Source organism: Drosophila elegans, unplaced genomic scaffold (assembly GCF_018152505.1).
Source record: "Drosophila elegans isolate 14027-0461.03 unplaced genomic scaffold, ASM1815250v1 contig_5, whole genome shotgun sequence".
Lineage (NCBI taxonomy): Eukaryota > Metazoa > Arthropoda > Insecta > Diptera > Drosophilidae > Drosophila > Drosophila elegans.
The window spans coordinates 561,632-577,875 of NW_024545887.1; the positions used below are offsets into that span (position 1 = coordinate 561,632).

Sequence of the window (16,244 nt, forward strand, 5' to 3'; positions counted from 1 at the left end):
CCATAAGTGATGTGACCATTCTGCTTCCATACAGCGACAAGCACTCTCCTTCGTTTGGGCGTGCATTTAGCAAATTCATAACGGTTGCGGCCAAAGTCTCCGTTCCAGAAAAATATTGCAAAAATAATTCTCGGAACTGCGTCCACGTAATGCCGGGAAAACATGTCTGCGAGAGCCAGTGAGATGCGGTGCCTTCCAGTGATTTGCTGAGGGACATTACAAGAGCGCTGCCCACTAGCTGGTTTTCGGACAAGATGTAGTCGACCGTTGAACACCAGGAGAGAGCGTCTGATCCTGCACGATCAGGGTTGAACTTTGGCAGAACAATGTTTTTGGCATCTTTTGGTTCATTTTGAGAGCACTGCACTTGTTTTATTAGCTCAGCGAAATTACGATTTTGCATCTCCAAAATTGACAAAAGATTTGCATCGTCGGCTGGAGGCGGAGGTAATCCCACTTCTGATGACGAGGATTCATTATCCGAGTCTTTGACCGGACTTTCGGCGAAACGTTTTCTGGCGCGTGGCATGTTGATTGAATTTCACAACTCGACTCCCTCTTTAATTCATGTCGATCCCTTTTCCATTCCTTCTCACCCTCCAATACACACGCACAGTGTGGTGAGTTATGACGAGCACTATCTGTCTCACTCATGCCCACGGCCAGACTACGTTGACAGAACTATGTATCTGCCTCGCACGAAAGAAAGGGGAACCACAAAGAAATAAAACAAATGTGTACCAACAAATAATCGTTATAATTTGAATGTTTAAATTATTCTGCGACATATATATATAATTTTTGTTTTTAGATTTCTTTATTAGGTGTATTTGTTATTTTTTCATTTATTGAGAAGTAATTTTTTTTTTTAATTTGTAATTACTTTTAGTTAAAATCGCAATTATAATGAGCCTGTTTTATACTTTATCCAGATCATTTGCTTGACTTTGGAATTTTTTCCTCAAACACTTGATGTGTAGTTTATATAATTAAAAAAAAAAAAAACATTAGCAGACACTACAATGACGATAACTATTAACATATGTAATTTTGTTGGTAAATTATTAGTTCTTTTTTTAATTTTTAAAATATCATTTACCTGCCTATGGTTCTGTATATCTTTACGGAATGTACTTCTAGTCGGGCAGATAAGGTTTCGCCCAATTTTACAAATGTTTCTTATAATTAAGTTTATTCATATTTTCAAATTTTCATATATTTGTCATATTTGTATTGAATTAAAATGTTGTCATCATTCGTAGGACCCTTCAGCATCAGCTGGTCATCGTCGGATGTGGCACGCTGATGCCCCTTGGTGGCGCGGTATTCGGTTACCGCGCTTAGTTATCAGGTTTAAGGCTGTTCCGGTGCCGGTCATCTCACAGGTGCAGTTACAGTAAGCACTTTCGAGAGGTTCAGGTCAGTCGGCAAGGCACTCTTTCGGACGATGTGGCACTTGTTTTGAGGATGGAGGTTTAATTTTATATTGTATCGTTTATAACTTGTACTTGAGCAGAGTGATTTGCGATTATGTTTGTGTTTTTATGTGAGACTTGGTTTTAGAAAATCAAGCTCAGCTTGTAATTTTTGGGTTATAGCCCACGCGGAAGGTGGTGTATTGGGGTAGATTAGCCACTTTATGTGCGCTACCCGTTTCTTCATTATCGCACTCTACTCACTCATACTTTGGTTTTCGCCTTCATCCTGTGCCATGCCGTTCCAGTAGACCTCCTTCTTTTTGTTCTCCAGTTCAATTTTTTTTTTGCAGTCTTTTTTATTACTTGTCACAGTCGCTATGTATTAAATGTTTTCATACAATTTCCAATTAGAAGGTGTTTAATTAATATCGACCATAAGGTCGGTTTTGTTATATCATTATTTGTTGAGAGTCATTATGATATTAAGCTAGTAGCTCGGAGCTGCGATACCCGCAGACGACGGCAGCGGCTAGCAGCGGCTAGCAGCGGCTATATACCGAACAATGGTTAAGCTTACACATAAGGTGCGAGAGCGCGAGAGATGTTGTATATGCTTATGCGATCAGGCCTTGGAAATATGCTGACACTTGCACTGTCCATATGTCTGGCTCTGTGGCACGTTTTAGTTAATCATATTTCTGTTGGCCAGTATTAATAAGTTCAATTTTAAATAATAAAACTGATGATCCTTTTTTAAATTTATTTTAAAAGTTTTCCAGTGTTGAGAAAAATTATACGAGTGATAGAATACATAAAAAACTTCATATAAATTTAAATAAAGAAGGAATTTTATCCTTCCTGTATATCCGTAAAGGAGTTATAAAGTGCGAAAAATAAATAAGAAAATTAAGACAAATAATAATATATTGTCTGTTTATGGGGAAAACAACCAAAATGCCACCCTTTAGTTTAGAAATAGAAATTAAACGCACGATAGTTTCAATTGAAATTATTTCTTGATTTTATTAGCTGTGCTCGGAGTTGCAGCGATTTTGTATAACTAACTTGCCGAAAGCTTGACTTCAAATTTTTGTACATGTTTTCGCTGTAGCTCAGCTGAATAGATAACGCGACAAATGTAGCGAGATATGAAAAACGAAGAACAATAAACATGCAAAGCTGTATAAAAGTCCTGCGTGTGCAGCGCACACCTATGAGCATTTCACTAGGTGTTTATCCGCCATTTGCTGCGTTCTTGCAACAGGGACAAATACTCTCTGCTCCATCTTTTCCAGAAGTGCTGCTGCTTTTGTGTTATTCTTTGCCAACTGCTTAACCGGCCTTCGCGAAGATGAGTAACGTCAGACTCAGGCAACCTTGTGTAGCTGGAACCTTTGAGGAAATGCGTTTGCGTTAGCACCTCAAAATGTTCATCGTTTTCTGAAATTGGACAAAGCAGACGGGAGTTAGGAATGGCAGAAATTTCATATGCAAGTGTTCTTAATTCATCAAGGGCTAAGATGGCTGCACCGACAACTCGGTAGAAGTGAAATTTTGCCGATTTTACAGCCGCCTCCCATAGACCACCGAAATGTGGAGCACGCGGGGTATAAACTTCCAATCAATCCCATTCGCTAAGCAGGAAGAAGTTATCGAAGCCGTGTGCGGTTCGCTCAAAAATAACTCCTTCAGTTCCGCTAGCTCTCGTTTAGCGCCAACAAAGTTTGTCGCATTATCACTCCAAATAGTACGTGGACTGTCTCTGAGGCTAATGAATCTTCTCAAAGCTGCAATGAAAGAATCCGTTGTGAGATCCTGGACGACTTTTCAGTGCGCAGTCTTCGTCGAAAAGCAAACAAAGACGGCGATGTAGCCCTTGTGGGGTGCTTTGTTCCGGGCCTCTGACTTGTGATAGAACGGTCCACAATAGTCCACTCCTGTGGTGTGAAATGCTGGGTTAGGCTGAACTCGATTTGCTGGCAGGCTACCCATCACGTGTTCCCAAGCCACAGGCTTCATCCGAAAGCATCTGACGCATTTGTTGATGACGCTAGCCACGAACTTTCGGCATCCAAGTGGCCAATACCTTTGCCGTAAGGCAGCGAGCAACGCCTGTGGCCCTGCGTGGAAGTATTTCTCATGATAATAGACAATAATCGCCCTGGTGACCGGATGATCCTTGGGTAACAATATCGGATGCTTAGCCTCGTAGTCCAAGCTCGCATTTTGAAGCCTTCCACCAACACGAAGTAAACCCTCAGAGCTAAGTATTGGCCACAGATAAATCAACTTGTTCTTCGGAGGACAAGGCTTGCCTTGGCTAAGAACCTCATACTCCACCGCTATGAGAACCTGTTGAATGCTCCTTAGAAGCAGAACGGTTCCGAAGCTGACCTCGTCAACGGTAAGATAGATGGTTGAAGGTAATGATTTGGCTCTGCAATTTGAAATGAATCGATAAATGTACGCGAAAACACGCTGCAACTTGTCGAATGAGTTGAGAAACTTGCAGTTGATGGATATGTCAATGGATTTCAATTAGCGCCGTGGAACGCCGTTCCGGAAGGTTCTTTATTGCATATAATAGGGAGGGTCAGTTCGACGCTCCTTTCAGTAGAAATGGATTTCCATTTGCCCAAAGGGAGTGCTCCAGTATTTCTTTGGGGGTACATCCGCGCGATACCACATCCGCCGGATTCAAGTCTGTTGGAACATGATGCCAAGCCATACCTTTCGTCATATCCTGGATTTTCGCGATTCTATTAGACACAAAAACGTTGAACTCCCTCGGAGGTTGCCGAATCCAAGCTAACACAATAGACGAGTCTGACCAGCAGTGAAATGTGCAATCAAAACCTATGGTTTCCTTAACGTTTACGATAAGCTCAGCCAATAAACACGCTGCTGAAAGTTCTAATCTTGGTATTGTTAAAGCTTTTAAGGGAGCTACTCTAGACTTCGCGCAGAGTAGATCTGCTTCAGCGTTGCCATTGGCCTCCGACCGCAAATATAAGCACGCGCCGTTAGCTGCTGTGCTAACATCACAGAATCCGTGCATCTCGATTGAAGCTTGCAATTGCATTACGAATCGTGGAAATTTTAGGTTGTGGACGATCGACAACTAAGAGCTCAACTCCCCCCATGACGAAAGAAGGGGCTCTGGCAGTGTGTAGTATCAATCCATGATAGTGCTCCATAGCTTTTGCAAAAAAAATTTCGATTTTGTAACAATGGGTGCTATTAAACCAAGCGGATCATAAAATTTCGCAATTGTTGACAACACAATCTGTTTTGTTGCTCGTTGACTTGATAAAATATATGAAAAGTTAAAGAGAAGATTATTCTAAGATGGATCCCAGACCAACCCCAAAGCCTGGGTTATAGCTGATCCGTGGTGGAATTTAATCAATTGCTCTTTATCGCGATCAGACTCTCCTTCGAGAGCGCTTGCTTCATTCGAACTCCATTTTTGGATCGGAAAGTGGTCGCGCGCCAGTAGCTCCTTTACCTGATGACGAATTTCTTTCACCTCTTCAACTGAATCGCCACCAGAGATTAGATCATCCACATAGAAATATCTACGAACGATGTTTGCTCCAACTGGAAATGATTCCTCTTCATCATAAGAGAGCTGATGTATGGCTCTTATAGCCAAGAAGGCAGCCGACTTGGTTCCATAAGTTACCGTGTTTAGTTTATAAACACTCAATTTATCTGTGTAGTTCTCTCGCCAAATGATACATTGCGAAAAGTCATCAGGGTACGAAACACGAACGCAGCGGTACATCTTGCAGATGTCTCCACAAAGAGCTACTTTAAAAAATCTAAACCGAAGCAAAATATTAAAGATTTTTTGCTGAATTGTTGGTCCTGCTAGAAGCAAGTCGTTTAGTGCTATCCCAGATGTAGTTTTTGCAGAATCATCAAAGACGACACGAAGTTTAGTTGTAGTGCTTTCAAGTTTCTGAACAGAATGGTGGGGCAAGAAAAATTGTGGCACCGCTGGATCCCTTAATGCGAGTGACATGTGGCTTAAGTTGAGGTATTCCTGTAAAAATGCCGAATACTGCGCTTTCAGATTGGGGTTTTTATTTAGTTTTGATTCCAAACTTTTAAAACGACTGGTTGAAACGAGGGTCAGCTACCGAAATGTTTTGTGGCATTCTCCATCCTGTAGTATTTATATTAAAATTTGGCTGGTAATCAGTGATACTATAACCCATAGCAGCTGCGAATGACGCATGATAGCTTGCATCCCGTGGTTGCGCCAGAATATCGACTACCTTATCAAAGTTCATGGAAGAAATTAGTGTGTGCGATTGTCTAAGTTTCAAATTAAGTTGGCTAGCTAGGCGCGTAGTAATAAAGTTTAACTGGGAAGCTGAATATAATATTGCTCGGCAAGGCATAAATGCACCAACTCTATTTTTTACGTAGATTATAGCAAGCATTGTATTTAAGGTTTGTGGTGGAGAGTGCGTTAAATGGTGATTAGGTTGTGTAACGACCTGATTTCTATGTATTCTCGCTCACTACGTTAACGGGCGGCTAGCTCAGAGAGGTTATGGGTTCGTTCCACCAAATTTATATTGGGTGATTGCCTTTGACCAATGAATAACGCAAGAGTTCTGTTGAGATCGTAACTGTCTTTATTCGTCTCCTTGTACAAGCCTCGCGGCTCTTCAGCTGCTGCTGCTCCTCGTCGTCGTCCTCTGCGGGGTCGCTCCTCGTCGCTGTCCTTCGCGGCGTCGCTCCTCGTCGTCGACTGCTTGCTGGTATCTGCCTCGTGACGGCTCCTTCGAGACTCTGGATGTTATGCGAACCTCACTGGCAAGGTGTTTCGCCTAGCAGGTAGAACGCCGTTCTGCCTTTTCGCCTAGCCACCTTTATCGCAGGCTCCCTAAGTTGGTCCGGATTGTGTCGGCAAGGTGTATCGCCTAGCCGGTTGAACTCGGTTCGACCCCTTCGCCCAGCCACCTTTATCGCAGACTCCACGCAAGGACTCCCTGAGCTCGATTTAACCACGACCTAGCACCCGTTGGATCTCAGCGTTGAAGCCTCAGCCTTGTAGACTCTCAGTCGTTCGGCGTCTCGACTTTGCGATCTTGATCCTGGTACTCGGCACTTGATTAACTTGCTACTAGTCTCGCGTACACGCACTCGCTTTGATTCTCGCACTATTACTTTTCGTGTGCTGCGCTTGCGCCGCCTTTTATAGCCTGTGATGGTCCCGTTATTTCCCTTTTCCAGCGTGATCGGGTCCAAGGTCCACTGCCGCACCGTTAGTTCACGGTGCGTCCTCTTTGTGCGGGTCCGAAGTTCGCCAATTTACCATTCGACCCTGTTGCCCTTGCCGTATGAGGGTCCAATGTCCAGCGTGGTACCGTTAATTCACGGTGTCTCCGCTTTGCCCGGGTCCAAGGTCCGTTGTTTACCGTTTGACCTTGTTGCCCTTGACTCCTCCGGGATTCTCACCTCCTTCGCTGTTGCTATGCAGCTCTCCTGCCTCGGAATTTGTGGGGAGTTTTAAGACTCTTCACAGTTGTGACAATGGAGATGAGCATGACGCTAGTGATGATGAAGTCGATGGTAATGGATGAGAGCTTATAGATGGGTCGGATGATAGAAATGAAACTGAGGTCGATGGTATGGATGCCTCTAGAATAATGTGCAGTAATGAGTGGGGCTTCATGCGACACTGTTTACAATGAGTTGACTTACATTGCTTCAAGCTATGCCCCTTGCGTAAATAGTTGAGGCAAAGGTGCATTTTCTTTTCTTCCCTATATCGAAGATTGGGACTCAAGCTTAAAAATTTGGAGCATTTTGGCAAATAATAATCTCTAGCATCGCAAAATGGGCAAATGTGTTGGTTTGAGTTAGTAGCAGACGTAGTCAGTACACTTGGGTTATATCTATGCATGCTTTTTCCCACCTGATGGTGTGGTGTTTGAATTCCCACAGCTTGGTCCAAGTTTTTCATCATCCGGCACCTCTTCTCCAAGAACGACTCCATAGCAGCGCAGGTAGATAGCTCAGAGATTGACAAATCATCTTCCCATTTTTCACGGGTCCTTTGATCCAGTTTTTGTGTCACGATATGAATGAGAAATCCATCCAGAATTTGTTGTGTAGTGGCCAGGGTACGGATTGCTCGAAGATGCGAATTCATTCAATCGCTGAGCTCCCGAAGACCCTTAGCTGATCCCTTCTCGACACCTTTTAAACCGAATATTGCCTGAACGTGTGCCTGAAAGTGTAAAACTTTATTATCAAATCGATTAATAAGTAAATCGCTCGAGCGATGGTATGGTTTCCAAAGCCACGCTGCCTAAAGAGGACCTCAAATATTGCAATTTTTTAATATCACTTAGCTCGTCATCATTTCCACTTACCGTGGTAAAAGTTGCAATAAAGTCCGGCCATTCTGAGTACGATCCATGAAAACGAGCAATCTCTAGATTTGGCAATCGAGGCTTCCTTAATCTGAAAGAAAGATCCGCATTGTTTATAATACCAAAGGATGTAGAATTGGCCGCTGTGGAACCCGGCAAATGCAGTTTGAGCAGAGCTGATAAGGCCCGATTTAGTTTCGCCTTTAGATCCATTAAGATTGCGGAAAATTCAAACCGCGTATCTTTACTAATCTCCGAAAAGTCCAGTTTTTCCAGCGAAGTCTGTGCAGAATCGAATTCCAAGTTCATAGAGTTCACCCATTCCAGCCGCGCGAGGACATCAGATTCATCAAACTGCTCACTAGCTCCAGCAGTTAAGTAATATTTCATTGCGTTTAACTGCCGCGAAACGGAACGCACTTTGGCTCGGTAAAACTCGATGTCACTGGGACCATCATTTTGAGGCTGAATCGCGTCTCCTGGGTTAACCATTTTTTATTGTCTGACCGGATTCAGAGGGCAGAAATCACCCTATGACTATTGCCACGAAAATATTAATGCACCGTCGCCAACAACGTAACGGAAACTTTGACTTTGTTTTTGTTCATTTTACCGAAATTTTCGCCTAGCAACAGCGCATTGACTTGGCAAAGTAATGTATGTGACCATACACATACACGGCTATTTACACACAATTATGCAATATACGCGCTTAACAACAATTAATTGCGTTTCCTTTTATGTTTAATGTTCGCAGCACAACACAGTTTTGCTTCTTTCACAGCGCGAAAATGCTCAAACAAAAAACAAACGGCCGGCCAGCAGCGCGCACATAAAGTGTTCGTGTGTTTGTGACTGAGATGCAACAAACGACAGCGAAAATAAGTTATTGCTTAAACGATGTTAAACAATGTTAAAAACCGACATGCAGACTCAGACGAATATCACGTCGGGGTCACTAAAATGTTTATGGGGAAAACAACCAAAATGCCACGCTTTAGTTTTAAAATAGAAATTAAACGCACGATAGGTTCAATTGAAATTATTTCTTGATTTTATTAGCTGTGCTCGGAGTTGCAGCGATTTTGTATAACTGACTTGCCGAAAGCTTGACTTCAAATTTTTGTACATGTTTTCGCTGTAGCTCAGCTGAATAGATAACGCCACAAATGTAGCGCGATAAGAAAAAAGAAGAACAATAAACATGCAAAGCTGTATAACAGCCCTGCGTGTGCAGCGCACACCTATGAGCATTTGACTAGGTGCTGGCGGTCTGCTCTAAACATTGTCGTTAAATCCATTTTGGATAAGAACAGTGTTCTTCGAGTGGGAGGGAGACTACAAAACTCCGGTGCAGAACTTAAAATAAAGCATCCTTTAATTCCATGAATGCCAATTATCAAACTTGTTGATAAAAAATTCTCACACAGAAACTCTGCATGGAGGAATAAGCCTTATGCGATATTATATCCGAAGGAAGTGTTGAATTTTTTAGTTAAAAAATTCATTAAAGAAGTATTTGAAAGAATTTGTCAAGTGTTGAAGCTACAACTATCCGGCGTCTAGAGCGCCGGATAAGTGCGCTCCTCATAGCTCTTATACGACAATATAAACATGTAGGATCACTACACTTACACACCGACTGTTACCTATGTACAGCACAGAATAAACGTAATTCAAATCATAATCGCTACTTGAAAACTTAGGACGAAATAATATGAAAATTATAACATGCTACCATTATTATGCATCCACAAATTATTGGCATTGAGTGCAGCACCTGTGGCTCCTGCAGCGGCAGCTCCGCCGCCGCCGCCGCTGGCTTCAAACATGTCGGCGAAAGGATTTCCCAACTGCAGCAGATCGTCAGAGGCCTTGGTGGCTGCTGCAGCAGCAGCGGGCTGCGCCGACGCGGCACCGAACAGATCAATTATCGGCTGGCCAGCCTGTGCGGCTGGTGGCGACGATAGAAATGGATTTGTTAGTGCAGCGCTAGCGCCAGCAGCACCGCTGCTGGTGGGAGACGATAATACAGCTCAACTATTAAAGGGCAATCTGCATAATTACAGAGTCACGATGTCGTACTCGTTCTTATATCGCTCCTATATCATTAAATATTCCAAGAATCGTGGACTAAAGACCTATAAGAGATACGTTGTCGTATTTGTTTGTATGGCAACCAAAGCCATACATTTAGAAATGGTAAGTGATTTAACCTTTAAGGAAGCAAATGTCTCAATTCTACTCGAATAATGAAACTAATTTTGTGGGAGCGTCAAGAAAATTAGAGCAATAAAAATGATTGCCGCACAGCTTGAAAAAATAGAATTGATTTGCATTTTACCCCTGGCAGGACCTCACTTCTGAGGTATTTGTCAAGCTTCAGTTAAATCGATGAAATACCATATGAAAGGGGTAATCGGGGGAAAATATCTTTCTTCGCTGTGAACGGTAGTGTTTTCGTTTCGCGCTCAGAAGTATTACTTTTTTTTCGTAAGCCATCGGGGTTACATTCAAACTTTTTAAATAACATAACGCCTTTAATTGTTATTTACAACTACCTGTTCGCTTCAAGTTTGCGTTGTGATTATTTAGTGTTTAATAAAGTAAATAATTTTAAACATTTAATTTGGTGCTTTGTTTGTTCTTATTGTATTTCTGTTGTCTATCTTAAAAGTTATTTTTTCTTTTACTCTCAGTCGTTGGATGCTTTTGGAACGACAAGCGCTCTAACGGTGATACTCTTTTCTACCTCTCTGATTCTCTTTGAGGAGTTGAACATCGTTGATAATTTGGAACGGCTATAAACCTGGTGTTAATATCGGAGTTAATCTGTGTTACGCACCCGCTTTGACTCGCCCGCTCTCTCTCAAAGTTCTTGAGCTTTAGATTAACCATGTCGGTCAAACTGTGAGCCGCCTTCGAGAACTAAGTAGACGCTACAAGCTAGAGGAGTAGTGCGCAGCTTAAACGACTCATGCATGTACGACAACTAGGTGCTTCTTCAACCACGGGGACTGGAAAACTGAGCTAATTCTCGGATGGGCGCTATCCATGCTTCGACACGTCAGTATAACAAACTGTAGCTCTACAGAGGAACCACAGCACCTAACGCCTTGAAAGCGGTGTCACACTCGGATCGGAACAGCGAAGAAGTGGCAGCAACCTCCAACCACAAGGCTTCCAGAAGCGAATAAAAAAGCAGTTTGTATTAGGGATGCGAATGGTGCTTCTTGCTGCATTGGAATATAGCGTTAACCTTACTTAACCTTGAAATCTAAATGTAGCATCCTCATCTGCGGAACGACGAAGGCCTTCGACGGAACCTACAGTTGGGTGATTGTAATTCTCATAGTATTTGAACCTTTATGTCCTGCATTATGAATTAGAGTGTATCATTCCCGTTTGTAAGAATCCTATAACACTCAAATAATAATGAAAATTCCCTGTAAGCACGGATAATTTAGAAAACAGAACCGTGAAATAAATAATATGTAAGGTGTCAGGTGCTTTCCCAAACCAAAATGAAACAAATATTATACTTTACTATTAGAAAATGTATGAATTGATGTCTTGCTTAAGTTTTTAAATTCTCTTTGAACGGTAATGTGAACCGAAAGCGAATGTCGTATACAAAATGGTATTTTCCAACTTGGTGCTATAAAATTAAAGGTACCCACCGTAAAGATGCATGACTGCCCGAACAACTAGCCACCAATCGAAAAGTTGTAAGACTGAGGCCGTTTGTCAGGGTGGTTTTGAGTAAATAATAACGTAGAGTCATCGTAAAAAGTTAAAGAGCTGGGATATTAAAAATTAGTTTATGTTGGCGGGTGTTCTTGGATTACAAAATCCCAATCAGATAATGTTTTCCGTCCTGAAACTCTTGTCTTAGAAAAAGAAACACGCAATGTTAACATTTGAGTGGAAGGGACTAAGCCCGTGAAGGAGTAGGTGAGTCCCCTAGTGGATCCTTGCAAAATTGAGAACTGTGCAGGATCATAGGTAGACCATTGCTATCGGAGCCCGATGGGCAGTCTTTGCGTAAAGCCGTAGAACACGCTCCTCGAGATTGGCAACCCTCACCCCAGCTGCCGATCTTAGGTGCCGCAACAATGGTAACACTAATTTTAGTAAAGCGTTTGTTTCTGTAAATCACTTTCTTCTTGTACGTAAAATTGATTTATTAGGGTCTTTAAATGATCTTCTAACATGGATTTTAAGTTATCTTAGGGGAAGGACACAACGAGACCTCTTTAAAAGCTTATCCTCTAAAAATATCCACGTTACTTCAGGCGTTCCTCAATTAGCCACCATGGCCCTTTTGGACCCAAAACTTAAATTTTCTGACCATATTACATCCATGGTAAATAAAGCCAGGGAGTGCTTGGATTTATAAAAAAGGTGGTCTAAGGAATTTGATGATCGCTATGTCACAAAGACTTTGTTAATTTATCCAGTTTGGAGTCCCCAATATTGTTTTCATATAGATTTGCCCTACAGGGCCTTAGTTCGGATGCAAACCTAATATTACCATCTTACCCTAGTAGACTTCTTCTAATTAATTACTGGGCCGCTTACATTTCTCTGGGCCAAATAAAATTACTAGGAACTATGTTTCTGTTGTTTTAAACCATTGTCCACCAAACTTTGATATGCCTTTAAGATTACTATTTAATGACGATAATAAACTCCATCACATCATTTCTACTACCCACTCTACCGATTTTGAAAGCATTAATCGCTTTCTACTTTCTCTTCTATCTCAAAGTCCTCACTTTTTCTTTCCTTTCAAAATACAAGAGGCTTACTTAGTTTTTGACTATGAAATTTTATTTATTTGTTGAATCTTCTCCCTTAGGGGACTAACAACAAGTTATCTTAATTTTATAAATTTACCTGATGCTCATTAATAGCACCATTTGAATGGCCTCGTTAGCTACCGGGCTGGTAAGTAATTTCTTTTTAGTCGCGTTTGCTGGTTTGAGTGGGCAATTTGTTACTAACGGGATGTAAGATGTGTATGTCTGTGTTGCGGATGTACCAGGGTGCTGCGGTTATCGTTCTTAGCACTTTTGACTGTGCTCTTTGAATCAGCTCAATATTGCTGTTACTGGCATTGCCAGACAGCAATTATAACAGTGTTGTAGAACAAAACTTTGTACGCTAAGCGGTGGCTTATTAGCCAATGCACTTGTCGGGTATTTTGTTTTATTTGTTTGCGCTTGGCTTTTATGTGCTTCCTTTAAGTGAGAAGCCTATCTAAGTGTATTACGAGATACGTTACTTCATTTGTAGATGACATCAATACGTTATTGAGTGATAATGGTGGACCATTTTTCTTTGTTTATGGTGAAGGTAATGTGTTTGGATTTTCGTTCACTCTTATGCGACAATTAGGTAACCAGTTAGTAATGATGATACCTTAAGTGGACAATTTGAGAACTTAATCATCATCGGCGAGCGTGGATTTCATAAGTCGCGGGTTCGTGGGTATGTCTGCCGTATATAGGAGGTCAAGACTGAGTCGGAGGAAGCTTCCTTGTGGTACGCCTGCCATGAAAACTCAGCTTAAGAGGTAGGTTTCAAGCACATGGTGAAGCTTAATCTTATAGATAAGACCTTCCAGCCGAACTCTGTCAAAAGCCTGAGAGACGTCTAGGAAAATAACAGAAGAAGTTCGAATTTCGGAGGTGATTCTTTTGAATTGTTCAATGGTACCATGCTCTTCTGTAAATCCAAATTGATGATCCGGCATGACGCTACGTTCTGTCAGATGTGCGTTGAACAATAAGATTATCCAAGAGCTTGGATAGGCATGAAAGAATGCTTATCGGTCTGTATGAAAGAGGAAGAGTTTTATCTTTTCCTGGCTTGGAAATCATAAATATAATAGTATTGTTCCACTGCAGTGAAAAGTTACCCTATTTTGTTACGGCAATAATAAGTTTTCTGATGTAATCTATTGCGCAAGGTTGGAGTTGTATTACCATTTTGGGTGTGATTTGGTCAAGCCCAGGAGTTTTATTTGGCTTTAGATGCTCTCTGATGACCTTGGAGATCTCAAAATTCTGGAATGAGACATATGTGGTGTGCTCGCCTTGGCTTAGCTCCATTTGGAGCTAATTGTGTTGTAAAGGTGTTTTTCAAAAACGTTCGTTTTTTTACATCGCTGTTGGCCCGAGAGCCGGTCGCACAACGGTGTTTCAGCTGGAATCGGTGGGCTTATATTAGGATGAGCTTTCCAGAGCGGGAATCTTGTGTTCGTAGGTAATAATTTTTTAATTTAAGTTTCTTGGGCCTGCGTTTCTTCTTGTCTCAATATTTTAGAAAGCTTGCGTGTGGCTGCTACTAGTTTTTCGTGGGCAGATAATGACCTGTTGGCTTGCCAGTCTCGGCGAAGACGGCGCTTTTCCCTTCTGGGAGCTGATATTGAACTTTTTTGTGTTGCGTTACTTGAAGCAGATACAAGAAATGCTTCCAGTTTTTTTACTGTATCATCTATGTTTAAGTGCTGTTGATGATTGGAAGTGATATACTTTTATGTATTTTAGCCAGATTATATCAGATAGACTTTATGGATCTTTGAGATTACCGTGAATTCTCTTGATGGCAAGTCAATTAAATCTTGCTATTTATTCGTGTCAGTTGGCCAGTAGTTTGGTCTTCCTGGCGAGAAATAGTACAGTTTATTGCTTTGTTGGATAATGGTGCTGTATAGTTGCCTGCTTTTCGGGCTAAGACGGCGAGATCCGCAGTGAGTGTGCTTCGCATTATAGTCACCTGCTGCTAGAAACCGGTCTCCATGTGAATTAAAGAAGTGCATACACAGTAAACAGCGGCTAGTGAAGTCATACCACAGCTTGTATTTATAATTATTGTTGTAGCCTGCAAGTACATACCCTGCCTCTTCATACGTTCCGTATGCCGATGGATCGCTGCCGGCCACTGCACTGCGATCCTCTATTGTTACGTCATTGTTCCTGACCCGAGTTTTCCCATTTGCGCCAGCAACCCCATTTATAGACGTTTACCAAGACATTATTATTCACATTATTATTTATTGAAAACATTTTTCATTTAAAAAAATGCATATTTAATTGACAAATAAAAGAGTGCTAATTTAGGTGAAAAATTAATTAAATTGAGAAATATTCTAAGCGGTGTATATAATATTTCTTTTAACGTGCAATAAAACTGTTAAAATTGAATATGGATTTAAGAATAATAAATTGGAGTTAATTTATAAACATAATGATATGTTTAATATATCAGGTTTATATATATACATATAAGTTAGCATGGAACCCAAAGGTGTTGCATGACCGGATGCAATTTTCCAAATCAGCGGTCTATAAGAATAAAACCCGAGTCGCTGAGTGGTAGGGGCACGAGGCGCTAAGTTTCCAAGGCGGAAAAGTAATGCAGCGGGCTATGCATCGGATGCGAAGTACAAGGTTAGCACTCTCCCCATAGCGCTGCCGTCAATTCTGCTCGACGCTGCCGACGTCGGGCCTTCTGCCCGGCTTTCTTGGATAACACTTAAGTTACCATTAGTTCATCAGTTCTTAACAGACTCAAGAGGAATCCAAACGGATTCCCAGATAAATTTAATAACAATAAACGGGATTAATTCCATAAATAAAACTATAGATATCCAAACGGATTTCTAATTAATGTCAATCAACGAACAGTAGTAATTCCAATAAATAAAGATTATAAATTCTAACGAAATATAGTCTTGTCTTTCCTGGCGCCCAAACGAGTAAAACGCAAACACGTAAAAATAAAAAAATAAAAAAATTATAAACAAATTTTTTGTAAAAAACTCAATCAGAAACCTGTGCAAGAATAACTCAAAAATTGCAATTAATAAAAGCTCACCTTTTTGTGTGGAAAAAAATATTAAACAAAAAAGTTAAACAACAACAAATTCTGTAACCCGTAAAAATAAAAGAATTAAAAAAAAGAATTGTAAAAAACACAATCAGAAACCTGTGTGGGAATAACTCAAAAATTGCAATTAATAAAAGCTCACCGTTTAGTGTGGAAAAAAGCAAGCAAGCCGCAGACCTCTAAGAAAAAATAAATCTGTGAAAAAAAACTCAATCAGAAACCTGTGCGAGAATAACCCAAAAATTGCGATTAATGCAAGCACACAAAAGTGTGAAAACAAAAAATCTATTTTTTTTGTGTAAACAAAAGGCTTAAACAAAAGCTACTAAACAACAAAAAAAAATCTGAAAACTAGCTGCAAGACGCAGCCGTCGAAAAAAAATAATAAATCTTCAAAGAAAAAAACAACTCAATCAGAAATCTCATCCACAAATCTGTGCAACTATAACTAAAAAATGGCAGCTTACACCTCAAAACAAAATTTATTAAACAACAACCTTCTGGAAAATAGCTGTAGGGGAGTACCCTCGCTATT

General features: G+C 41.0%; 1 protein-coding gene across 1 annotated transcript; it reads right to left on the reverse strand.

Annotated features, from left to right (window-relative positions):
- Positions 1 to 2,640: 2,640 nt before the first annotated feature.
- LOC121467679 lies at positions 2,641 to 9,882 on the reverse strand. The gene is made up of 3 exons (XM_041709783.1): positions 7,814 to 9,882; positions 7,354 to 7,668; positions 2,641 to 2,858 (listed from the first exon to the last, which is right to left on the reverse strand). Exons 1-2 carry the CDS (start codon positions 8,303 to 8,305, stop codon positions 7,591 to 7,593), a joined length of 570 nt encoding a protein of 189 aa, XP_041565717.1. The 5' UTR covers positions 8,306 to 9,882; the 3' UTR covers positions 2,641 to 2,858; positions 7,354 to 7,590.
- Between the last annotated feature and the right edge of the window lie 6,362 nt (positions 9,883 to 16,244).

What these genes read in the sequence shown, in the direction of transcription:
- LOC121467679 (XM_041709783.1), bottom strand. Translation starts at nt 8,305, where the DNA reads ATGGTTAACCCAGGAGACGCGATTCAGCCTCAAAATGATGGTCCCAGT. An exon ending in TTATTGCAACTTTTACCACG is followed by an intron (nt 7,669 to 7,813) that starts GTAAGTGGAAAT and finishes TTACACTTTCAG; the next exon opens with GCACACGTTCAGGCAATATT.